Source organism: Enhydra lutris, unplaced genomic scaffold (genome assembly GCF_002288905.1).
Source record: "Enhydra lutris kenyoni isolate GAN:26980312 unplaced genomic scaffold, ASM228890v2 scaffoldscaffold10, whole genome shotgun sequence".
Taxonomy (NCBI): domain Eukaryota; kingdom Metazoa; phylum Chordata; class Mammalia; order Carnivora; family Mustelidae; genus Enhydra; species Enhydra lutris.
The window spans coordinates 41,682,864-41,709,552 of NW_019154094.1; the positions used below are offsets into that span (position 1 = coordinate 41,682,864).

Below are 26,689 nucleotides of genomic sequence, written 5' to 3' on the forward strand. Positions count from 1 at the left end.
AACTATAAGCTTTTTATAAAGAGACACACTTTAAAGACACAGACAAAGTGTAAAACAGAGGGAAAAGACATACTCTCCAAACAACAAGCATAAGAAAAGTAGCTTTGGTATACTAATATTAGAGTAGACTTCAAGTCAAAGGCTATTACTGGAGATAACAGGGGGACACTTCATAATGTTTATAAAAGCAGTTCATTTGTAAGATATCTAATTTGTAATGTGTTGCTACATAGTGACAGACATTTAAATTACATGAAACAAAAGCTGACAGACTAAAAAAGAAAATAGACAAAGCTATAACCACAGTTGGAGATTTTTAATATTCCTTGCTCGCTAGTGTTAAAACAACTATACAAAATATTAATACAGAGGTAGATATTGGAAAGCTATCAATGACTTGGCATGATTGACATTTATAAAACACTGCACCAAACAACTGCAAAGTACAATTCTTTTCAAATGAACATGAAGCATGCACCTAGATAGGATATAAATTGAGCCATAAATAAAGTCTCAATAAATTTCAAAAGATTGAAATTTTAAGGTATATTCTCTGACTACCAATGAATTAAATTTTCCATAACAAAAATATAACTAGAAAATCCTCAAGTATGTATAAACTAAGCAACCCATTTCTAAATATCCCACAGGTCAAAGAAAACTGCATGGTAATGAAAATACAACATACCAAAATTTGTGGGATGCATTTAAAGTACTTACAGACAAATTTATAATTTTGAATGCCTAATTAGAAGGATTTAAAGTAAAAAAAAAAAATTAAGTTTCTAGCTGAAGAAGCTGCAAAAGAAAAAGTATAAATTAAACCCAGAGTAAGTAGAAACAAACAAATTTGTAAGACACACACAATACAATTCCAAAGCCAAATTTTGGTATTGAAAAAGATAACAAAATTTATAATTCCCCAGCAAGACTAGTCAAGGAAAAAAAAATAAGAGAAAACACAAATTGCTAATATCAGGAATGAAAGAGGAGGTATGACTACAAATTCTACAGACATTAAAAATGAGAATAGGAAATATTATGAACAATTTCAAGCTAATGTATTTGGTAATATAGATCAGATAAATCCCTTTAAAAATATAATTTACTCAAAATGACTCAAGAAGAAATAGAAATACTGAATAGCTCTATACTTTTAAAAGACATTGAATTCATTATCAAAAATATTTCTACCAAGAAAACTTGAGGCCCTCATGGTTTCATTGGTGAATTCTACCAAACATTCAAGAAAAAATAATATCAATCTTATACTTTTTAAAGTATAATCTTATACTTTTTAAATAGTCTTTTAAAAATTAGAGGAAATAAGACATCTGAATATCTGAGTATGGTGACAGCTGTATAGCAACTTTTATAATCCAATATTCACTCCAAACAAGAACAAGAAGGGAAAATATATTTTATACAAAACCATGTCCCTGCATAATTTGAAGACAGAAAATGTTGAAGCTACAGATAGCTCTAGCAAAAAGAAAAATTACCAATCCAGGTACACAATTCCTCCAGCTACCACCTATGTCTTCACAGCTGATAGGCAAACTGAGAAAAACTGTGGGAGAGACAGAAGACAGGCTGGTGAAGGGACCTAAAAATGATTTGGAGCAATCACCAGAAAGATTAAATCTACTCTTAAGTCTGAAAAATGCTGGAAAAGATCCAGACAAATCCCTTAACCAGGACAACAGAGAAAGGATTCAGTGTGTGATTTAAAGGAGTAGGGACCATTTATAGGAACAGACACAATTGAAAGGAGACACCATATGAAACAGAACGTCTGGGGAGAAAAAGACAGGAAGAAAGATGCACCCTTTAATAATTAGACAGTGAAGAGAAAAACCAAAAAAAGGAGATAAAGTCCTGCAAAACAAAAGAGAACTGTTAAATTAGGGTGTGGAATGGGGAGATTACCTTCCCTCCACCATCAACACAAAATGCTGTTAAAACTACCTGGACTGGGCGCCTGGGTGGCTCAGTGGGTTAAGCCTCTGCCTTCGGCTCAGGTCATCTCAGCGTCCTGGGATCGAACCCCGCATCGGGCTCTCTGCTCAGTGGGGAGCCTGCTTCCCTCTCTCTCTGCCTGCCTCTCTGCCTACATGTGATCTCTCTGTCAAATAAAAAAATAAAATCTTTAAAGAAAAAAAAAACTACCTGGACTTTGTCATACTTACAAAAGAGGGCACTATTAGGTTGGGAATATTATAAAATACCCAAGAACATGAACATGAACATTAGAAAACTCAAGTCCATGCGGAACTACTGCAGAAAACAGGCATGGAAATTCCCCACATATCAATGACCATGAAATCAACCATAAAACAAAGCAAAATTATATATCAGCACTCCAGACAGAAGTAAATATACCCGAACAAGCATATGAGGATGTGGGGAAAAAACATCTTGAACCTGGAATTTTAAAACTAACAAATGGGCGAAGGGGATAACAGGAATAAATGAAGAGAAAGTTGATCGAACTCGGGAAGAAATGAGAAAAAAGAATGACCAGGGTATCTTAGAAATAAAGACTAAATTACAAAGTGTCCAGTGGAGAATAGTCTCAAAAAAGGGGCATTTTAAAAAGGAAAGAAAACAAGGAAGTGAATGAAAATGACATAAAGAAGTGAAAATGTAGAAACAGAAGACTAGGAAAGAAGAAAATATTCACATTATTAAGAGTCCGTAAAGAAGGAAAAAAAAATGAACAGGTAATATTTAAAACTATAATCCAAGAAGACTTTTCAGAAACATAAAAGGAGTTAAATCTATACGCTGAAAGGACTTCTTAGGGACCAATGAAAATTCACATAGATTGATCAACTCCAACACATTCTGGCAAAGATACCAGCTTTCAAAGAAAAAGATAAAATCTGCAAGGCTTCCAGGAGAAAAAGATTAAATAACTTACAAGGGCAAAAGAATTAGATGGGGTATCACACTTTTCAAAACCAACACACAAGGAAAGGCAACTATGAAGCAGCATTTTTTTTTTTTAATTCACACAAAGAAGTGTGAATCAAGGCTATAGAAAATATCAAGGCTATAGAATAACCATTTTAAACAGAACTTTGAGGCTTCTATATTCATCCGTGTTTTGGAGTAATCTATTAGAAAGTGAGCTTCTCCCTACCAATAATGACTAGAAAACTTCAGAAAAAGGACTGATTGTAAGCATGTAAAAATATTTAAGCATACATCTAAGACCAAAGCAAAGGTGGGGAAGAGGACAGAGGACTAATACAGACATATGTTGTGTACTGTTAGCAAAGTAGAAATCATTGAATTAAAAGATGGAGAGAGAAGGCAAGAGGAAAATAGAAAAAGCTCATTGTTGTGTGGGCCATAAGTGGTGTCAAATGATATGCGGTGGGAGTGGGGATGAGGGGAGCCAGAAAGCCAGGCACTAAAGATTTAAATAAGAAAATAAGGGTTTAAAGGCCTTTTTAAAAGATGCAAATATAAAGGTAACCACTAGAACAAAAACATAAACCTTCCTAAGTACCAAAAAATATTTACAAATAAAAGAACAAAGAATACACCACTCATAGAGAAGCATAATAAATATTTTAAAATACACATAACCATAAAATATTTTGTCAAAATATCGGTCTTATTGATAAATGTGAATGGGCTTAACTCATCTATTAAAAGAAAAAGGTTTTCAGTTTGCCTCACAAAATATGACCTATATATATGCTGCGTATATAAGAGACACACCTAAAACAAAGTAGACTCATAAAGACTAAAAATAAAGGGGTAGACAATGATAGCAATCCTCATATCAGTCAAAGTAGAATTCAAGCCCCAAAGCACTAAGCACTACAAAGGACATTTTTTTAATGGTAGAAGCTACATGTAACACATAAAAATATGTGCACAAAATAATACAGCAATAACCTTTATGAAGTAAAATTTCAGGAAGTAAGTAAGTAAGGAGATATAGGTAGAAATAAACTAATATGAGAAAACTATACTAACCACATTTATCAATAAAAATGAAAATAAATGAATTATATCCCTTGTTCAGAAAAACAACAACAAAGTGGACCAAAAGAAAACATGAGGAAGGAAATAATAAAGAGCAAGAATGTATGAAATAATTATAGAGAAATAGCAGATCTAATTAACAAATTAAAATTCTGGGTCTTTAAAAATAAAAATATACAAATTACCAAATTGCCAAGAAAAAAAAAAAGAACATACAAATAGCGAAATAAAAAATAATAAAGGATAAATAACCATTGAAGCAGAAGACATTTTTTAAAATCACAAGAGACTGCTTTGTAGTCTTCTCTACACATAAATTTGAAAACTTAGATGAAATGAATACTTTCCTAGGAAACTAGATTGCCACAACTGACTGCATTTGATTTAGAAAGCTTAAACAAGACAATAGACAAAGTCTTTGAGGAACTACTCCACAACAAAACAAAACAAAAAACAAAAACAACACTAGGTCCAGATGATTTTTCAGATAATTCTATCAAACCTTCAAGGACCTGATAATCCCAGTCTATATAAATTATTGCAGAGCATTGAAAGGGAAGGAAAACTTCTCAACCCCTTATATGAGGTATGTGTAACACTTATACCTACACCAAATAAGGCAAAGAAACAAAATATTACTCATGCATATTGATGGAAAATAATAAATAAAATAATAGGAAACCCAAATCGAAAATATTAGAATCCAAAATCACATTAAGAAGGTAATATACCTTGTCTAATTTGGATTTACTCCTGGACTAATGCAAGACTGATTTAATGCTAGGAAATCTACTAATAGTGTACAACATATTAATAGCCCAAATGAAATAAATTACAAAATTATCTTCACAGATACAAAAAAAGTCTTTGAAAAAAATTCAACATTCATCACAATACAAAAATAATCAAGTAAATGGATATTGAAGTGTATTTTTTAAATGGTAAATGTGTGTGTGTAAGTTTAAAAAGCAAATAACTATAGTAACCTACCCATTGTATAAGAAAAGAGATATAAGAAAGCATGTCTGCTCATCTCTGCAGAAGAAATATGTAAAGGATGAACTAGAAAATAAAGACAAGGGTTACCTACAGGGGATAAGTGGACAAGGGATAGAAGGAAGGGTGGAATTAAGTAAGGATGAGAAGGAAACAATACTTCTCTTAATATATTTTCAATACCTCTGACTCTTAGAGAACCATGGTAATAGTAGTTTTTCACATAGCACCCAAAATAAACAGTTCTTTTTTGTGGGTGGAATTAAAAGGGAATACAAACAGTAAGAAATGAGCCTAACTGTATTACGAATGAAAATGTAACCACACTGAAGAGAATGGGAAAGAAAAGACTTAACCTAAGTAAATTTCAGGAAACAGTATTTTGACTGTACATTATAAGGCTAAAACCAAAAATTATTGTACTATTCTCTTGTTTGTACAGGGATATGGTTTTGTAATTCCGTAACTATTGTATGTGTATATGAGGATTGAACAAACAAGTGAATATAAATCATTGGGGACAGATTTTACACTAAGAAAGAAGTTACAAATGAGGAAAGTGGAGAATCTACAATGAACTGTATTAGAATTTGAGGTATCAGGAGACTCATGTGTTTAATATACACACAGATGGATATAGAAATATATATGTGTATGTATGTGTAGATATACATACTTAGGTCTCCTAGCTTTGTGTGCTGCAAGAAGTGGTACCCTAGCTGCAATGAACATACCGGAAGCCATATCTTGGTTTCTGAACACCACTTTCCATGAAAGGAACCAGGGCTTCTTGGAGAAGCAGTTGATTCCAGTGCCAGGGCAAGACATGATGAAGCTGGAATATTTAGTGGTACCAGAAATAAGGAAGTGCTCAGAAAAAGGATGAAGGTATGTCAAAAGGACATAGGCACCAACTTGAAGAAGCTCCTAGTAGCAAAACCTAGAACAACTTGAATAGCAGAATAAATATAGTATTGGATTGTGATCCATAGAATAAACCGAATACCCAGGAGTCCATACTGAAATAAGTAAAAATTGAATAAATAAATGAGTGTGAAGGGATAGTTCTTTCTTACAGAATAATTCTAACTAATAAAATATAGAAGGAATGAAAATAATAGAAACCTGTGAGGCAAACACCGCAGGAATAATTGTTGCAAGGAAGATCTACCAATGGATGCTAAAATCTGTGGGTATAAGTTTGACTTGAAACAGGATATTTTCATAATCTCAAAGTATCCTCCCCAAGATATTTATCACTTTGAGAAACACAGTAACTTTACAGTGGAGAAAACTGGTATTAACCAACTTAACCAAGTAATCAAGGTGAGCTTCACCAATAATACAGTTTATGGATATCATGTACCCCTCCCAATATAATGCACTGAGAAGGACACAGCATCACTTCTATGATGTCCTTGCTCCCCAAAAATGTAATAATGTTTGATAATGAGAAAACATCAGACAAATCCATACCGAGGAACATTCTGCAAAAGAATGACCAGTACTCACCAAAAATATCAAGGTTATAAAAGACAAGGCTGAGGAACTGTTGCAGATTAGAGGAGAGTAAATAAATATATCTCTGAAGTGCAGTGTGGAATCCTGAATTGGGATACTAAGACAGGAAAAAAGGACATAAGGAGAAAAACTGGTAGATAATGAAAAAGGTCTGTAGTTTAATCAATAGTATTGTACAAATGTTAATCTGGACATTAAATATTAAATGCTTTCCCCTCAAATAGAAACAAAACCAGAGTGTATGCTGTTTCTCTTTTTATTCCATATGGTTCTAGAGTTCTTAGAGAGTGCAATAAAGTAAGAAAAATAAATAAAAATCATTAAGATTAGAAAGGAAGAATAAAAACTGTATTTATGCATGAGCATGATTGACCAATTAGAAAATCATACAAAAATTAAGTGAACTTAGTGTTGTCACAAGATAAAAGGACAAGAAACAGAAGTCTATTCTATTTTTTATATGCTAGCAACAAACAAGTGGAAAATTAAAAACTTCTGCTCTTCACAAGGTACCATTAAGAAAATGACAAGGCAAGCCACAGAGTAGGGGAAAATATTAATAACACTTCTCTGATAATGGATTTGTATCCCAAATAATACCAAGAATTCCCACAACTCAGTAAAAAAAAGGGGAAACCCAATACAAAATGGGCTGACTCAACAAGCACTTTGCAAAAGATCTATGAATGGTCAACAAAGATATGTGAAGTGAACTCCACATCTGATAATATCAAGTTTTGGCACAGATGTGGAGCCACTGGAACCCTCAAACATTGCTGATAGAAATGTAAAACGACAGTGACTTAGGAAATCAATTTGGCATTTCTCAGAAAGTTAAACATATGTTACCAAATGACCCAGCAATTCCACTCCTAAATAAGATGGGCAAAGCTAATATGAGGTGAAAAAAAATCAGATCAGTGGTTATCTGGAGCTAAGACAGGGAATGGGGAGAGAGAGAATACAGAGGAGCCCAAGGGGACAATAGGAATGTTCCATATCTTGAATGCAGTTATCTGGGTATACTTCAAAACTCATTGAAATGTACACTTAAAATGAGTGCTTATTGTAGGTAAATTATGTTTTAATAAGGTTGCTTTTAATTAAGGTAAAAAAATTAATGATCAGAGTTAATGTTTATTGAACATTTACTTTAAGTGCTTTCCATATTCTGCATCATCTTATTGAATTCTCAAAACCACTTTATTAGGTAGGACTTTATTATCCCCATTTTTCAGCTGAGGAAACAGATAGAGATCCCAGTAAAGAACAAGGATTTGAACCCAGGCCATCTGACTGCAGAACCTGTGCTCTTGACCACTGTGCTACAGGGCTAGAACATCAGGTATCTCTCCCCTGATATTAATAAAAAATTAATAAATCTTATCCTCAGGACATGCTAACCACGCTTTCTCTTTGGAGCAGCCAAAATAAGTGAGTGTGGATCTGGGAAATGAGGGGAGGAACCAAAGGCAGAGGTGGCCTAGGGTAGAACAGCTTTTGTCCAAGCCTGGACTCCGGCTCCTGCATTGGAATCACCTGGTGCCTGGTCCTTGCCTCACCTTAGACTGACCCAGTCTCTGGGGTGGGCCTGAGATCTGCATTGTATATGTGCCCTAGTGAGAACAATAGAGACAAGACTGTGCAGAGGGAAGTCTGTGTGTCAGACAAGCCTGGGTTTAAATCCTGGCCCCTCCTAACCCTTTCTCACCTCTCCGTGCCTCAGCTGGCTCATACCCACCATGGGCATCATAATAGTACCAAATGCATAGGGTGGCTGGGAGATTTACGTGATTTGAGGGAGAATTAGGCATAGCACCTGGCACAAAGGCACTGGATATATGACGGATTAAAGTAACAGTTGAATGAGGGACCGAGCTCCACCCAGAACCTCTCTCTCTCTCCTTCCTCTCCAGGCCCTGGCCTGGCCTTTATCGCTTACCCCAAGGCTGTCACCATGATGCCTCTCTCCCCACTGTGGGCCACTTTGTTCTTCATGATGCTCATCTTCCTGGGCCTGGACAGCCAGGTAAGGGGGGATCCCAGGCTGGGAGGGCAGGGAGACCACATGCTACTCTCAGGAGCAGCTCAGGGACTTAACCCACACCTCAGGGCTGGTTGTCTGGGCCCCGCCCACTGTTCCCACCCTCCTCTCCTCTTAGCACACCGTGATCTCCACGGTCACCCTCAGACACAACTGTATGGCTCCTTCCACAGCTTCCCAAACATACTTTTCCTTACCTGAAATTCTCAACTCCCAATCCAAGTCTTAAAAAATTGCTAAATTCTTGCATCCTGTGAAAATAATTCTGTGCAATAGCACCACCTAGCAAGCAGAAGAAATTCTCAGAGAGAGGTCAATGGTTAATGGTATCCAAGAGCTCTACCACCACGTGTCCCTGTCCCAGGCAAATCGCAGGGGACACAGGAGCACAGAAAAGTACCCTCTCCTTCCTTCCTCCGTCTCTGTTATGCCCCCCGACACGCTCCAGGTGGCCACATGGGTCCTCAGCACCACCGTCCGCTCCCCAGTGCCCCTTCTCCCACCGGCCTGCTCTCTTCCTTCTCATTGTTGCTGATCCGGCTCTCCCCACCCACCCTCCTCTTGGCAGCCTGCCTTCCTCAGCAAAGGGTGTATAGTTAGAACTAGCAATTTATCTGCGTACATTTTCCTTTTATCTCCCTGTGAATTCATGCCCTTCATCTTCTCACACTGTAAAACTCACCTCTGCCTGCCCTCCCAGCCCTCCTCCAGTGCTCTTCTGGATTTTCCAGCCAGATGCCTGTGGCCTCCGGTCACTCACCACTCTCCGAAATCTACCCTATTTCCTGCTATTCCAGCATGGTGGGTTTCTCTAAGAGCCCCAGTGAATGTCTTCCACCTAAAGCTGTCCTGGCACAAAGGCACTGGATATATGACGGATTAAAGTAACAATTGAATGAGGGACCGAGCTCCACCCAGCACCTCTCTCTCTCTCCTCTACCCGTGACCTTGTGCTAGTCACTTAGCACCCAAACCTCATACCAGTATGTCTGTCAACCCAGCCAAGTCCAATTTCTTCCCCTGGGTGATTTCTCAGAAACTGCTGAGCCGAGCTGCTAAAGCACCAGGTGTTTCTGCTGATAATCTTCTCTTCCATTGTTGTGGGCAGAGGCCTTGGGAAGGATTGGCAGCTTGTGCGTGACAGTGACCATCCTGCATAGGGAGATGGGGGCTGGGGCCTTGGTTCTATGAGTCCCTGGGGATGTTGAGCACTTGAGCCAAGATGCTGTGTTAGCAAGGGGGACTGAAGTGGCAGACTGAAGTTAGCAAGGGGCCAAGTGGGCAGGTGGCCACACGTGTGCTGCACTTGCCGAGCCTGGGCCACACCCTCCTTTCTCTGTCACAGTAGCTACATGGACTGGGGGGCCCCTTTTGTCATCCCCATTTTGCAGATGAAGAAACTGAGGCTGAGTGAGTTGCTAGAACATGGACTCAGGTTTTTGTACCTCTTAGCCCGCATGCTCTGCTGTCTCTTCAGTTTGGGTCCTGGATAAACAGCCTTCCCTGAATTCTTCCTTTCCCTGAGGACCCTGGAGAAAGAAGAACTGAAGACAGCCTTGCAGTAGAGACAGGGTAGCCTGGAGGCTGGGAGCCTGGGCTTTGGAGTCAGACAGGGCTGGGTTTGAGTCTCAGATCCACAACTTTTACCAGCTGTGCTCTTCTGGGCCAATCACTTCACCTCTCTGTGCTTGGTCCCTTTGCTCAGTAAAGCTGGAAATATCTTTCCTGAGGAGGTAGAAATGAATTGGAAAGGATTTGGGGCTAAAAAATGGCTCCAGGGGAGGAAATGTCTCCACACTGCAATCAGCAAAGGAATCCTTTGCTTTTTTTACTTCTCTTCACCGTGGCAGTCCAGCACAGTGGTTAAAGTCCAGTCTCTGGAACAAGATTGCCTTGGTCCCTACCCAGGCTGTATCTCTGAACACCTCTGTGCTCTCGGGCAGGTGGCTTACCTCGTATGCTTCCACATCATCATTTACAAAACAGGGATGATAATAGTACTACAGAGATCAAATAAACGAATATCTGTTAGCTGCTCAGAAAAGAGCCTGGCTCACAACAAGCACCATGTATTCACCATTATTTATTATTATTTTTATTGATTTATCAAAACTTTTCTGAGCATCTTCTCTGTGCCACTGGGAATAGATGAAAATGGCATGCATGGTCCCTGCGCTCCAGGGTCCCAGCTTATAAGGAGATAGCTGTAAGCTCAATGGGCACCATGGGGTGAGTTTGGGGGTTGGCTGGGTATAGAGGAGAGGAAGGGTCTGTTCTGCCCAAGTTCGGGGCAAGGAGGAGCAGTTGGGGAAAGGCTTATGCAGGAGATCTGTGATCAACAGTGCTGGGAAAACCCAGCAAGGGGTCGATGGGTGTGCTGGGATATTTGGGCTGGCTGTTGATGGGTGAGCAGGAATAGAATGGATACTGTATGTCTTGCCCAGTCTCAGCATGGTGGGATGCAGACACTTAGTGGCACAAGTTCTGCTGTCTTAAGCCTGCATGGTCTGGCTAGGCCCAGAGAGTCCCATAGCAGAAATGTAAGAGCTGGGCGTTGGCTCACCTCTGATTGCTCTCCACCCATCAGATGGGGAGCTTTCCAGAAGCGAAGGACAGGAGAACTATCACAGTCCTAGAGAATGAGGAAATCCAGCCCTGCTCACAGAGACTGACCAGAGCCTGCCACTAGCAAGCACTCAGCTCTCAGGACAGTTATGGAGACTCCCATCTCACCTCCCAGACAGCGTCTCATTTAAGTGGTTGACCCCAGAACAGGGCCCAGCACACAGGCACATGACAGGAAGCATGGGGGAGAAGGAGTACTAGCTTCCAGAGTCAGGAGTACCCAATTGAAGTTCTGACTCTTCCACTCCTGTCTGAGCAACCTTGGGTGGGTTACTTCCCCTCACTGAGCCTCAGTGTTCTCATCTGTTACGTGGGTTTGCTGGAAAATTTTAAGTGCCTGGATTGTTACTATTCTCAGGCCCTCTGTCTGTGTGAGTGTGGAAAGGAGGATAAGGCCCAGTGAGAGGGAAGCCCGGGGGTTAGGTCTGTTGCACTTGTCCAGAGCTGGGACCACTAAGAACAGACTTTCTCTCAGGCTTGATGCCATCCTATCTGCTTTCTGCAGTTTGTGTGTGTGGAAAGCCTCGTGACCGCTGTGGTAGACATGTACCCCAAGGTCTTCCGGAGGGGTTACCGGCGGGAGCTGCTCATCCTGGCCCTGTCCATCGTCTCCTATTTTCTGGGCCTTGTGATGCTCACAGAGGTGAGTGACATGGAAAAAATGTGAACATGGTAACTTAAAGGTTAAGTGCTGGGCTCTAGGTTAGGCAGGTCTGATGTCAAATTCCAGCTCTGGGATTGGTCGTGTGACCCCAGCCAGGTCTAGCATTTCTCTAGGACTCATTTTCTCCTCTTTGTAGAGATCCCTGGAAGTTCTCATTGAGCCCTAAGCATAACATCTTCACGTGTGTGAAAGCTTAGCTAACAGTCACCGTGGTCACTACTATAGGGGAGTAAAACTCACAAAGAGAAAGACTGGGGTTATATGGTCATTATCCACACTTACAGTACTTTTGGGTGAAAGGGACAGTGTCAGCCACAGACCCCTCAACCAGGTACTGCTCTTGGGCTGAAGTTCAGTGCAGGCTCTTCTGGAATTTCCGTGAAAACAGACGTGCATGAGGACATTTGGCACCTCAGGCCCCTTGTCTCTCATCTCTGCTGGGCCTGTGAGTGAGGAAGTGTTCACCATGACCCCCCACATTAAGACTCTCATGATACCATGTTTCTCCCCCCCGCCCCCGCAACCATCCTGTCTAATAAATATCTTTTCAAGTACCTTGGGAAGGTGGGATGAGAGATCTTTCTCCCCACACTGACAAAACTAATTAAAACACACGCACACACGCACACGTGCGTGCGCACGCACACACAGAAAACTGTTGCCTAGAGACAAGAAGAGGTTTTGAGAGAAACATGGAAAGAAATGAGGGAACTCTAGTCCATTGAAGCAACTGAGGTGACGTTGAGGTTGGTCTGTGGATCCTCTGCTTCTTAGCTCAGAGGCTGCCTCCTGAAAGACTCCTCTGCTTTCCTTCCTCAAGCACGTAGCTCCAGGCTTGGCCCAGCCTTTCTCCCACCTTAGAATGACCACTGTGTTCACCTGTCTCTCTGCATCCAGGCCCCGAGGTCTATGAAGACAACAGCTGGCCTTCACTGTCTCTGTGCCCTTGGGGCCTGGCAGGGGGTGGACACTGAGGGTGTGGTGGCTGGTGTTATTACTGCTCCTAGTCATTGTCACATTAATGGGAATGATAATCAGCTTTGAGCAAATGAATGGTGTGGCACTTCCCGTTTCCATCTCTGCTCTCCCCACATGGGGAAAGCAGCCCTGCAATGAGCAGGGCTTCATTAAGTGCTGATTAATTACACAAAGTAGAGTCTTTGTCACATACAAATTGGGGGGTTAATGTGATATGTTAACAAGGCTGATGGGAACGGAGCTACAAGAAGAGCGGGCATTGGCGTGGGTGTCACTGGCTTGGAGCAGACAGGTAGAGGACCCTCCTGGACCTCCAACCCCAGTGCCCCCCGCCTTGCAGAGCCTCCACGCCCACTCTTCAACCCGAGGCCACGGGTCTGCCCAGGGGTGCCTCACGGCCCCTGGGGCCCATCAGGGAAATAGCGCTGTGCTGACTGTTAATCAGCACACACTTGGGCTTCACATGCCAGCCCTCCGCCTCCATGCAGGAATATCTGTGAGTGATTGCAGCAGGGAAGTTCAGATTGCCAAATGGGCCATGTGGGCTTCAGCCTTCACAGTAATTGCTGGCAGGATCTTATCCCTCATTTACACACATTTAAAGTGTGGCTTTAGGGAAAAAATAGGCCACAGATTTCTTACCCTCCACCACGGCGGTGTGGTGGAGAATTAAGAGCATGGGCTATGCAGCCGTACCACCTAGGTTCAAGCCTTCAAGCCTAGGAGTCCCACGGCTGGCTAGCTGGACGACGCACCATGAGCATTCTTGCTCCTCTGTGCGTCAGTTTCTCCTATCAAGACTTGAGGACAGCAGTTATGCCCTCCTTGTAATTACACACATTGTAGGGATCTGGCAGACTGAGACATGGGAAGCAGTTCAGTCAGAGCCCCGTACTTGGAGAGGGCTGCATCTGTATACATGATGTTCATGGGAGAAGACATTCCGGAGAGCAGTTAGGAGCATGGTCTGAGCTGTTAACTCAGAAAGCTGAGCACATTCCTAGCCACAGAGGAGCCTCAGACCTGCTTCTCACTCTCATAGCCCTGAATATCCACCACATTTAGCACCAACAGGAGACCCTAGACCAGATATGTTCCAGAGATCCCCTTTGTTTCACCCCTGCTGTGTTTTTAAGAACATGAAGAGGTTGCCAACAACTGAGAAGGACTTCTTGTGAAAATCTGATTTCTGGCCTCTTCTAGAAAAATCTGCAGATTTGGCCACATCCAGACTTGTCCCCTCCAGCAACTTTCTTAAGGCATTGTGTGGCCACATGGGGCCTGTGCTCTCCAGTTACCCCCAGTCCCCCCATTTCCTGGTGTCACACACCGGGCCCACTTCTTTTCCTCATGTCATCTGTCTGGCCCTCTGGGCATCGAGATGCTGCCCCAGATCCAGCCAAAGAGATGAGTGAGGAAACAAATAGTCCCAGCCTGTGTGTGGTCTCAGAGGGTAGAAGGAGACCCTAAAGGCCGTGGGAGCACTGGCTGAAAGCTTAATTCCAAAAATTAATTAATTCCAAAAAATTAATTCCAAAAATTAATTCCAAAGCTGTCCAGGCTTTGTCCTGGCCTCTTACCTCCCTGTCCTGACATTCACAATGCCTCCCCCAACCTGACCCTCCGCTTTTCCACTTTTATTTCTCCTGCTGTTGATTGTGTTCTCCTAAGGGCTGTCATGTATTGTAAGGATTACCTATATAGATCCAAACCCTTCTGAGAGCTGTAGCTGCTGCCCTCTTCTCCTGCCCAGATGCCATCCCTCCTTTCTAGAAATTTTCCTGGTCATCTGGCCTCTGAGGCCTTTCCCTCTCACACTGGCAGTAGATACAAAGAGAACCGATATGGGGGCCTCCCCAGCAGAAGCCCAGAGCTAACAGAGCACCTGACGGGAAAATTTTTTTAAAAAACTGTGAATCCATAAAATGTGCTGCAGAGGCCTGAAGAGAAATTAAGTCTGTCAAAAGGGGCTTCTTGGAAGAGGTGATATTTGAGCTGAACTGTGAAGGCACTTACCAAATAAAGGAGGGACAGCATATGCAAAGGCACAGAGGTGAGACTATCCCTTAGTCTGTCAGGGGGAAGCATAGGGAGGTCTGCTGGGAGGAGGGGGAGACAAGGCCAAGCGAGAGGGCCGCTCTGACTGGCAGGCTGACAGGAGCCAAGGGGTAGTGTTAAACTGTGGAGTGACATGATTGGATTTGCATAGTAGAAAGGTCCTAATGAAAGCAGATGTGTGGGGAAGGAGATGAGGCTCCAGGCAAGGAGAGCAGTGGGGAGGCTGTCAAAGCCATCAGGGAAAGGGGCCGAGGCTGCCCAGCCTCCAGTCTCAGGTTTTCTGTGTGGTCTCTGGCCTTTAGGGAGCAGAGACGAGAGAAACCTTCGCAAGCCCAGCAACCCCAGAGGGTGCTACCTTCGGGGTGCCCAGATGCAAAGGCTGTATTGTTTGAGGAGACTAGGAAGAAGCCGTCTGCTCTGGTGGAAGTGACCCTGGGCTGATGGTAGCCCCAGGGCCAAGCAGAGGGCCTTTCCAAGGCCAGCTGGCCAACCTGCTGTACCATGTGTCTTTGCATCCCCGTGTCCACGTACCTGTCCTCCTGCTCTGCAGGGCGGCATGTACATCTTCCAGCTCTTCGACTCCTACGCCGCCAGCGGGATGTGCCTTCTCTTTGTGGCCATCTTCGAGTGTGTCTGCATCGGCTGGGTGTATGGTAAGTAGAGGCCTGGCCCACCCACACACCAGCAGCCTGTCATGGTGCCCAGCATATGGACGCCTGGGGCTCTCTGCGCTGGTCTCCTTCTGTATCCACCCTTCCTCCTTTCCCTCAGAGGATCAACCTGTCACATTTGTCAGGAGAGCTTCTTGTTCTTATACCCCTGCAACACAGGGAGGGGTTCCAGACTCAGGCACTGTGACCTTGGGCCAGTGCCTCAGCCTCTGAGCCTCACTTTTTCCATCTGTAAAATGGGGTAGTCCTCCCATGTCTCCAGGTAGGAGATAGTGTGGACAAAGCCGTCAGCACGGTGCCCGGCCCTCATGATCACCTGTCTTCTGGTCCTCCTGTTTCCTAAATTGAATGAGTGGATGAGGATTGCTGGACTCAGTGATGATGGCTATTCCCACTGTGAGCATAGCTTGAGAACAGGCCTCCCTGTGAGCTGCCCCGCTCATTAGCAGCCCAGCCAGGTGTCCCCTTCAGAGCCCTGTCCCCTGCCCCCACGTATGTCAGCCAGGCCTTGGCCCTGCCTCTCAAAGGGACCATCTTTGACCTTTCTCCAAGAAATGTTTCCTTACGCACTATTTCCTGGGCCTCACTGACCAAGGTCAGGAAGGGTCTTTCCAGCATTGGTCCGGAATTCCTTCTACTGCAGTATATTCTGAAAACTCACATCTTGGTAGTTGTTAAGTGGTAAATAAAGTCCCTGCTGTCATTTGTCTGTTGGGCTGGGGAAAGCAATCCCTCCTAGCCCTCCCTCTGAGTCTTGTACAAAAATTCTCTGGGGTGTGTGTGCCTGTTTGTTTTATTCTGGACAGGAAGCAATCGCTTCTACGATAACATCGAAGACATGATTGGCTACCGGCCATTGTCGCTCATTAAATGGTGCTGGAAGGTTGTGACCCCCGGGATCTGCGCGGTAAGGGCCCTGCCAGAAGCTGCCTCCAGGCTGGCCACCCACTCTCCCCTTCTAGCACCACAAGCCTGGCCGAGACTGGCCCCCTGGGAGACCCTCTGTTCTTCCAGAGAGTCCGCAGCACCCGACAGCTTTCTAAGTGGCAGTCGTGGGGACAGTTTCTGGGCTTGGCCAGGGAGGGGCCTTCCTGGGATCCCAGCTCTGCCACCAGCTTGCTGTGTGACCATGAGCAAGTCCCCTCCCTTCTCAAGGCCTCGGATTCTATACCTGCAAGCTAAGTGGCTGGGGCCTGTCTCCATAAGGGCCAAGGATCATATGAGAGACAATATTTAGCTTTGCTGTTAACAGAGAAAGCTACAGAACTGAGGTAAAGCCACACCTTGGAGAGGTCTTCACATTTAATAAACACAGCCCCATGTTCTTCACCCAGTTCTTGGCACTGAAAGTGTCTCAGAACATCTTCACAAACCATCACGGTTCTGCAAAGGCCACTTTGAAAGCAGCCCCAAAAAGGAGCTAGAAAATTCCTTACTGGGCAGAGGCTGGGGATAAGGCTCCTGGGGTGGGAGGGTCTCACAGCCCTGTTGAGTTACTGGGATCTGTGAGAGTCCATTCCTTATGTGAGCTGGCACAGGGCCTCGCCTGTCCAGGACTGCCACACGGGGTGGCCCCTAACCCCGCTGGCCTCCTGCACGCAGGCCTGGGCCTGAGCCTGTCACCGAAGGCTAGCCCTCAGGGACCTCTCCCCGTCTCTTGGCAGGGCATCTTTATCTTCTTCCTGGTCAAGTACAAGCCTCTTAAGTACAACAACATCTACACCTACCCCACCTGGGGCTACAGCATCGGCTGGCTCATGGCCCTGTCCTCCATGCTCTGCATCCCACTCTGGATCTTCATCAAGCTATGGAAGACAGAGGGGACGCTGCCTGAGGTGAGACAGCCCAGGTCGGAGGAGGGGTGGCTGGGTGGCAAGAATGGCTCTGAGGGTGCTGAGGCACACGCAGGGCCTGGCTCTACCTCAGGTGGGCTGAAGAGCAGGAGCAAGTCCATGGGTCTTATCTGAGCAATGAGTGTATAAAGAATGAGCCCTCATGTGTCTCCTGGGGAAGCCACGGCCAGCTCCTTCCTGGCAGGTGTTCACTCTTACCATGGTGTGAAGTCATCTCTGTGAGGCCTGGAGAGTGAGCCAGTTTCTCTGAGTGTCTTCATCTGTAAAATGGGGACAACAGCAGTTCCTGACCTACAGAGGTTTTTATAAGGACTCAATGAGTTCATGGAAGGAAAGTACTTAAACTGGACCTGGAACAGAGTGACAAAACGTTGGCTTTTACTGTTCTGTTAGTTCATGAAGGACCCCATCCCCAGGATAAAGCGAGGAAGTCTGATGTTGAGGGAACACCTATCCCCTGTCATCACCATGCTAAACTCTCTACATGTTATCTCCCGTAGTCCTCAGAGAAAACCAGGGTGCTGGCCTCATTTTCTGCCTTTAGCAGGTAGAACCTGAAACTAAAGCTCAGAGAAATGAAATCGCTCAACCAAAAATTCGCATTGCACAGCCAAAACTTAGTAAACCAAATTTTTTAAATTGCGATATAATTGACATAAAGCATTATGTTGGTTTTAGGTAACAACATAATGGTCTAATATTTGTATGTGTTGTGAAATGATCACCACCCTAAGTCCAGTTAACATCCCTCAGCACAGTTAAAAATTCTTTTCTTGTGATGAGAACTTTTGAGATCTATTATCTTAGCAACTTTCAAATATACATTACAGTATTATTATCCATAGTCACCGTGTTGTGCATTACATACCCATGACTTCTTTATTTCCTGACTGGAAGTCTGTTCGTTTCTGCCCCTTCACCCATTTCACCTCCCATCCCCCGACCCACCTCTGGCAACCACCAGTCTGTTCTTTGTATCTTTGAGCTCAGGTAGGTATTGTTTGTTTGTTGGGTTTGGGGGGGGGGGGTGTTGTTTTTTTTTTCAGGTTCCACATATAAGTGAGATCATAAAGTGTTTGTTCTTGTCTGGCTTATCTTGGCGTAATGCCCTTAAGGTCCATCTGTGTTGTCACAGACAGCAGGATTTCCTTCTTTTTTACAGCTGAGTCATATTCCATTGTGTAGATGTACCATAATCTCTTTATCCCTTCATCCACTGAGGAACAGTAAGGCTGTTTCCACCTCTTGGCTGTTGTAAATAATGCTGCAGTGAATGTTGTGGGGGAGGTGTACATACCTTGTCGAGTTAGTGTGTTCCTTTCCCTCAGATAAATACCGGAGTGGAATTGCTGGATTGTATAGTAGTTCTATTTTTAATTTTTTGATGGAATTTCATACTAGTTTCCACAGCGGATGCCAAATTTTATTAAAAACAATTAAAGTATGTTTAACGTATCTTAAGATTCACCCATTTGGTGTATACAATTCAATGATTTTTATTGTAACTTTCTGTGTTGTGTGTATTAGAATCATCACCATGAATCAGCTTTAAAACATTGTCCATCACCCTAATAAGACCCCTCATGCTCATTCAGTTTACCCCATCCCCGCCCCAGACACCACCCATCTCCTCTCTTTCTCTGTGGATTTGCCTGCTTGGACGTTGCCGGTCAGCAGCGCCGTGTATTGTCCCTTGGGGGCAGGCAGGGTGGTAAGCCGCACCGTCCTACTCCAGAGCACTCACAGGCTCTTTACTCTCCTTTCCCATCTGCTGGCACGTCACATGGTTTGAGTCAGTATCTCACTCATTGAGCGAACTGCTGTGTGCCAGACACTGTTCTGTTTCAGCGGTGATGCCATTTAACCCTTATAGCGGTCCTGTGAGGTGGAGGCTCTTACTGCCCCCACTTCACAGAGGAGGAAGCTGAAGCACAGGGAAGTGAAGCAACTTGTCTAAGGGCACACAGCCTCAGAATGGCAGAGCGGAAGCTCTGAGCTCTCGTCACCTGAGTTTCGCTATCTCCTTCCTCTGCTCGGACTGGCCACCCTCCAGAGATCTCAGGGGTGCACCTTTTTCTCCCAGAACAAGGCCAAAGGGAGATGGGAGTGGGTGTGTATGCAGACACCCAAACATGAGTGCTAGCTCAGGGCTTCACCCAGCCCACCTGCCCACGGGACGGCCAAAGCTCCAGGAAAAAAGCCACATGTCCAGCCCGAAGGACCAAGCTGAGAAGAAGTCTCTTCCTCAAGCGTGCCCATACCCCCTGGGAAAGTTTCCTTGGCTCCTGCAGGGAATGTAGGTCAAGGGGAGTCAGTTCTGATCTGGAACCAAACCATGTCCTTGGTTCCTGCAGGCCACTGCCCAGACATCCAGTGGCCCTTGGTTTTCAGGAATGCCCAGTGTAGGGTGGGCAGGTGGAAAGAGAGGCTACTTTTCTGAGCTTCTTCCATCTCCCTGAGCTCACGCATCCGCCTCCACAGAGAGCAAGGTTTATTAAAGACAGCAGAACCGATTTCCAGGCCTTGCTTACTGAGGAAACTTGTGCCAGTTAATTCACCTCCCTCTGTTTCCAGAAGGTTCTGCCAGCTGAAAGAAAGGATCTGGATGGAAAAAGGGGGTCAGTGGTACTTACCTGAGAGAACTGCTGTGAAGATGGATAATCTGTGCTAATCTGTGGCAAGGTCAACTAATCTGAGCCTCGTGTTAACCCCAAGAGGCAGGTGCCCTTGTTCTCCTTTGACAGATGAGGAAACCAAGGCTCAGAGAGGTTAAGTTTCTTGCCCCAGTGAAGTGACAGAGCTGGAATTCAAACCCAAGCACCCAGCTCTGGAGCCCATGCTCTCAATCCTCTCCTGCGTGGTGCCTGGCACACAGAAAGTGTTCAGCCTGGGAGATTTGGCCTGGTAATCCCACCTGGGCTGTGTAGATTCAGCCTCTTAGTCATGGCAGCATCTGAAAGAGAAGACAGAAACTTGGTCATGAAAAATCAGACCTCCAAAAGTCTTTCCAGGCTTCCTGGGAAAGGGTTTATGCCCAGAAAGGACCTCCGAAGTCCTGGTCCAGTGCCTTCCCCTGATGGATTCTGCAGAATGTCCGTGGACCTGAGGTGTGGGGCCCCAGGCAGCACTGTGACAGCAGAAGCCTGCGTCAGGAGTCTGCCTGTGATCTCTGCTCCCTCCCTAGTACAGTAGGGATGACAGCCACACCATCTGTGCCCAGCCCAAGGTTGGCCACTTTGCCAGGCAGCATGGGGCCACCATGGCTGCGCTGATGTTTCCATCTCCATGCATGGCAAAAGGAGCACACAGCACACACATATTCCCCTAGACAGTGGCCCCATGATGACATCGCCTTTGTGGGAAGCATACCCATTTGCCCGGCAATCACAGAAACAGGGCCAGAGGTACTGTAGCTCACTCCTGCAACACCCCTCTCAGGCTAGTATTGTTCTCCCATTCCACAGAAGAGGAAAATGCAGCTCCTAGAGGTTAGGTGAGCTGCCTAACAGAGCTAGTGAGAGGCCAAGCAGAGATTCAAAGCCAAGCAGCTTTCTCCACTGGAGGGAGAGCTGAGGCCGTCAGCCCCAGTTACACCTGCAGTAGGCCAGGGACAGTGCTAAGCATTTCTGCAAGCCATCGCCTCACTCCTCAGCAAACCCCAGGAGTGGGTACCTCTGTTGTTCCCATTTCCCAGAGGAGGAAACTGAGACCAGGGAGGTCAGTTCATTATGCAGAACAGAGCTCTAAGTAACAGTGCAGAGGCCCAGACCTTGGTCTTGATGGTTCTGTGGCCCACGGTATCCACCCGTGCAGTTGGGAGAGGCCGAGCCAGGCACCCGGACCCTGGCAGTCCCTCTCAGACAGTTCTTCTCCTTTCTAATCACATAGAAATTCCGGAAGTTGACCATCCCCAGTGCTGATCTGAAAATGCGGGGCAAGCTTGGGGCAGGCCCACGGACGGTGACGGTTAATGACTGTGACGCCAAATTCAAGGGCGATGGGACCATTGCAGCCATCACAGAGAAGGAGACACACTTCTGAGCCACACCTGCCACCTCGGATGCCTCTCCTTTCTTCCCTCCCCCGACCCCGTGTGTATAAATGAATACCTGAGACACGTACTTCACCTAATGATAGAGGCTTGCTTGTTTTGCACAGGATTTATTAACAAGTTAATTTTAAGGTGGCCGTGTACACTCTGGTTTAAAGTCCCATTCCCCTCCTTGCCCCCAGTTATCATGTAAGTAACATTATGAAGAGATAATACTGTACAGGGACTAGCAGAGTCTTCCGTGCTAGGACGGTTTTAACCAATGTTTTCTAGGGGTTAGGGAGAAGTTGTATCATATGGTCAAACTTTTATACTTGGGCTGTGGGGCAGGTGGGGTGGGAGTGATGCCTGATCTCTGTCAGCCTTTTAGCTGACCTGTCCATGTCCCATGTTCCTCCCTGACCATTATAGCTGCCCCTCTTCATGCCCCCAGGGACAGCTTTGCCTTCAAATCCTGCCTTTGCCATCCCCAACCTCTTAGCAGTGGGTTTGCAGACAGCAAGGCTGTGTCAGAGAAGAGAAAGTGATCTTTCTGCCCTGATCCCACTAAGTGACCTTGGGTGCTCCCATCCCTTCCCTGGGCCTCAGTTTTCCCATTTCCTAAATGGGGAGGGCCAAATCAAGTGATCTCTGAGGTCCTTCCTGACCTGGCCAGGTCTCTTGGGGATTCTCTTGTTATGTCTTGCTGGCTGTCGGGCCTGACCTTGACCTTGACCTTTAATTGTTCTGAAGGCTTCCCCCTGCTTATTTAAAATCAAGTTTGTCATGGAAATGATGTGGCATTTTCCCTTTACTCTAGGTTGATGCATCTGTGAGTGGCTCCATTCTCTGGAGTCTGGCCAGGTCCTCAGCCCCCGTGACAAGGCTCCTCCTGTCCTGTCCATCTGCTCTCCCTGTCTTGTCTGCCTCTCCATCTTCTTGGGGCTGACTGGAGTCACCTGCATGCTAGTTTTCGGGGTCAGGAAGCAGCTGCTATTCCCTTGCAGCTGTCTGTCCTGCCGTTGCTGCTGCCCCAGTCAGGATCTGTGTCTAGGACCTTCTACCAGCTTTCCAGGGGAAAGAACCCCATTAGGGCCTAGAGCCTGGTTTTGTCCTCTGGCCCCTTCTTCATCTGCCTGCCACCTCTTCTCTCTCTTATATCCTCTGCCCTCTTCTCTCTCCTGCTTTCCTGCTACCTCTTAGTCCTCCCCATCCTCCTCCTTATCACCAGCGGAACCTTCTCTCCCTACCCATTTTTGGGGAGCTATCCTACATGCACCTCTCACCAGGGGGCTGAGAAGCCTCAGCCCTTATCCTGGAGGAGAGAACTGGGCTCCCACCCCTCCCTCTGTGCAGGCCTTGGGGTGGTGGGGGTGAGGCCAGTGCTGCCTCAGACCTCTCTACCTGACTTCTCTCTCTAATTGGATTTCCTTGGCCTTTTGTCTTGGATTCTGAGTTATTTGGGAACTGGGAAGGTACAATCTTTATCCTTTTCCTTTATGTCTCCAGTTTTATTTGGTGGAAACCAGAGCTTACTCTAAACCAAGGTCTTAGTCTCCTGTAGGGAACCCACATGTTTGATTCATCCGAAGCTTTCCAAACAGACAGCTTCTCTGGTCTGGCCAGCCCCCATCTGAAGCCTGAGTTTGTTAGAAGGGATGCCCAGTGCCCTCTCTGAGGTAGGCTGGGATGCCTGGTTCTGGGCCCCCTTTTGCACACACTGCCCAGGACTGCCTGGCTCTCCCTGAGCTATCAGATCTGGCGGACCCAGGAAGTGGACCCAGGAGGATCGGGCCTCATGCTGAGCCTTCTGCTGTGTCTGTCCTCGTCTACTCTCTCCCACCAGGTGCCGGGGAGAGAGACTCCCCACTGCTGCTGCTACCGGTTCTCCACCTACAGCTCTGAAGCCTCACTAGGGATGGGATGCACTGCACTGTACCTGTGGCACTTAACATTTCACTCACTTAACACTACTCATGGGGCAGGGTGGAGGGAGGGCTTTTGCTCTTTGTTTTTTGTAATTTCCTACTAGTATTTGGGCAACTTGGGGCAGGGCGGGGAGGGAAACGTGGGGGCAGGGGAAATGTCATTGTGGTGACTTTTTTGATATTCATTAGAAACAATACATCCTTTCTGAGATATTTACAGAATTATTAAAAAATGAAAAAGGTTGTACTGTTTTACATAATGAACGTTTTTATTGGGTATTCAAAGGGCACACGATTGTCTGCTTACTCATTTTTAAAAATTAAAGGAATGAACAAACTGTGTGTGGCGGTTCCTAGCAGAGTGGTCTCACTGAGTTGTCCTTCCTGTGTTTTATCACATGCATGATTTATCTGCAAAACCCTCTTGGTTCCATCCTTGGAAGTCGTAGTTTCAACTCAGGATTATAAATTAGAAGCAGCCAGGGGTGTTTCAGGAGCCCACTCTTCTTCCTTCCATGTGCTCAGCATACATTGAATGTCTGCTGGGTGCTAGGTGCTCTATAGAAGTCGTCTCTTTACTCTTCAAAACAATCCCATAAAGCAGGCATCTCCCCATTTTACATTACTTCCCCCACTTTACAGATAGGGGAGGTTGAGGCACAGAGAAATTGGGTCTATCTGAACTCAAAGCCTGGTCTCTTAATCACTCTGCCTTTCTGTGTCTCATGCTGTGAGCCGCAAAGAAGGCAGCAGCTGCCTCGTCATGGCCACAGTGGCTGCCGCAAAGCTCATGGGCCCAACCTGCTAGGGAGGCCTGTATGTCTGAGGCAGACAAGGTGGGGTGGAAAGACATCCTGAGGTTGGAAGCATGGAGTCCTGATTTGGGCTCCACACTCTGCCCTTGCCAGCCTCAAATTTCTCATCTCTACAAAGAAGATAGTAGCTCCTGTTTCAAGCTTGGGGTGATTATGAAGATCCTGTGGGGTGATTATGAAGATTATGAAGAGCTCTGAGTAGGATTGGTAGAGCTTTGTATTCACATTGGTTATCATCATCCTGAACCAGTAGTGCCCAGGCTCTAAAAGTGTAGCATTGCTTAGAACTTGAGCAGAAATCTCTAAATCTGCATTTGTGATTTCCAAAGAGTTGCTTGGGACAACAAAGCATGTTTTGTCCTTCCAGTCCATGGAACAGTACGATCATTACATGCAGCGTCTGCTTGTTCCTGTGTGGTTGACTCTTCTACTTCAAATCCCTGATCTCGGAATCCACCAGAAACTGTCTTGGCCTCTCGCACTCTGAGATGGTAACATCTGCTCATAGGGAAGGCATCCCACAGAGTTCCAGGTTCAGAAAATCTCTGACCCCCAGAGGGTCCCTGAGAATTTCATAACTTCATAGAGCTGTGGGGATTGGTACAATCACCTGTCTGCCACTATTCCCTCCTCGTGTCCAAAGTGGTACAAAGCATCAAGACCCAAAGAGGCTGGGTCACAGAAATGTGGGTCTCCCTCATTCCCAGGAAATCTGATTGGCGGGTGCTTAAGCTTATAGAATCGGTAACCTATGGCATTATTTTACTCAGTAGACCCTGGAAGCTGCAGTGTGTGCTGGTGACCCTGCTGGCCAGACAGGGCTCTGCAGCCTAGCTCTATTAGGCACTGCAAATAACCAGAGCAGAGGAAGTGAAGTCAAAGGCTACTTGGAAATGAAGTCAAAGGCTACTTCAGACCTAGATTTTCCTCTGATTTTGGATGGGGTGGGGGGAAATGGGAGTCAGGCGCCAAAGACCTGACACTTTCTGCTGACAGCTGCAAATTTTGGAAAAGGTTATGTATTCAACAGGCTTCTACTGAGTATCCATCATGCTCCATGTCTGGACCTAGAACCAGGGATAATGAGACAAGTGGAACCGCCCCTTTTCCTTGAATGTCCTGCTCCTCTAGGTCAAGAGGACAGGTGTCCACACTCCTCTGGACAGGGGTAAATGCATGCAGAAGCCATTCTTCCTTCCTAGTCTCAGCCTTTTCCAGCCAGCTTGAGTTCTGTGGTGTGGCTCTGGGCAAGTCTGTCCATTTTTCTGGGCTTCAGCTTAGCCATTGGGAGAAAGGCGAAGAAAATAAGACCCAGGGAGGAAATCTACCTGGCTCAAGATTCCCCTAGAAGCCCTCTGCATATTCTCAGACTGTTAAAAATCAAATGGGCCCTTGACCTGGGCATCTTGCTACCCTTTAGGGAGCCAAGTCAATCTGTTGCCAACTCTTGGCCTTCTATGCCTCTCACTTCTGGATAAAATCCATGTTGCGGGAGATACACATGCACTTTTCTCAGAGCCTCCAGGTCAGCTGACGTGTCAGAACCATGAGAAACTACAGGCAGAATGTGCCAAGGACTGAGTGCTCAGGGAGTGCCAAGCAGAAGAAAAGGACTATTTACTGAGCAGCTATTATGTTACAGGTGTCACACCTGCATTACCTCATCAGAGCCTTACAACAAATCTAAGAAGAAAGTGTTATTAATTCATTTCTCATATGGAGGAACTAAAGTTTAGAGACTAAATAATTTGCCTCCAAAATGATATCAAATAGACCTCCTGGTAGGTGGAGAAGCTGGGCTGAACCAATGTTTGCTGGTTCTAAATAGAGCCCAGGTACCAAACCACCTAACCAAGGATATGGAACTTGAGCTGCACCTTGAGGGACAGGAAGATTTCACCAGGCAGGGAAGAGCATTTGAGAGGAGGGAACAGCCTAAGCAAAGGTAGAGGCAGAAGAATGTCTTTAAGCAAATATGGCAGAAACTAAAATCTCCCCATCCCTGGTCTATTTTACAAGCCCTCGTGCAACTTCACCAGCTGTGAGGGTAGCCCCTCCCTCTTAGAGAAAGGGGCTTAGGTAACACCCTGCTTATCAAGGATGGCATCTGGTGTGACACAGTGGGTGCTCCACAGAACAGGGCCTTCAATGAACAAGTGCTTGGCTGGCCCTGGAATGGAGAGCCACCAGAAAGGGAATCAACAGACACTGAAGACCCACTCAGTGCTGGAAATCATGCTGGGTCCCTTCTTATGTATTATCTTGCCGTCAGTCACCTTGTGGATTGGCAAGGTGTTCATATTCTACCAATAAAGAAATGGGCTGAGCGAAGTTGAGTTAACTGCCCAAGGTCCCAGAGCTGGTTAATAGGAGAGCTGTGGTAGCGGCCCCATGGGGCTCTGGCTCCAAGTCCCATGCACTTTCCACAGACCACTTTTGGGAGCCTCCAGTGGCCACCACAGCCATCAGCACTGATGAATCATTGCAGGCCGTGGAGAAACAGA

At 45.5% G+C, this 26,689-nt stretch overlaps 1 protein-coding gene across 1 annotated transcript in view; it reads left to right on the plus strand.

Annotated features, from left to right (window-relative positions):
• The window catches only part of LOC111144092 (sodium- and chloride-dependent GABA transporter 3), a 125,333-nt gene extending 103,323 nt beyond the window's left edge, over positions 1–22,010 (plus strand). The window contains exons 9-14 of the mRNA XM_022498202.1: positions 8,436–8,548; positions 11,694–11,831; positions 15,439–15,541; positions 16,366–16,466; positions 17,224–17,394; positions 21,301–22,010. Of these exons, the coding sequence (XP_022353910.1) occupies positions 8,436–8,548; positions 11,694–11,831; positions 15,439–15,541; positions 16,366–16,466; positions 17,224–17,394; positions 21,301–21,453 (779 nt within the window). The 3' untranslated portion in view covers positions 21,454–22,010. The remainder of the gene's footprint in view (positions 1–8,435; positions 8,549–11,693; positions 11,832–15,438; positions 15,542–16,365; positions 16,467–17,223; positions 17,395–21,300) is intronic.
• The last annotated feature ends 4,679 nt before the right edge of the window (positions 22,011–26,689 follow it).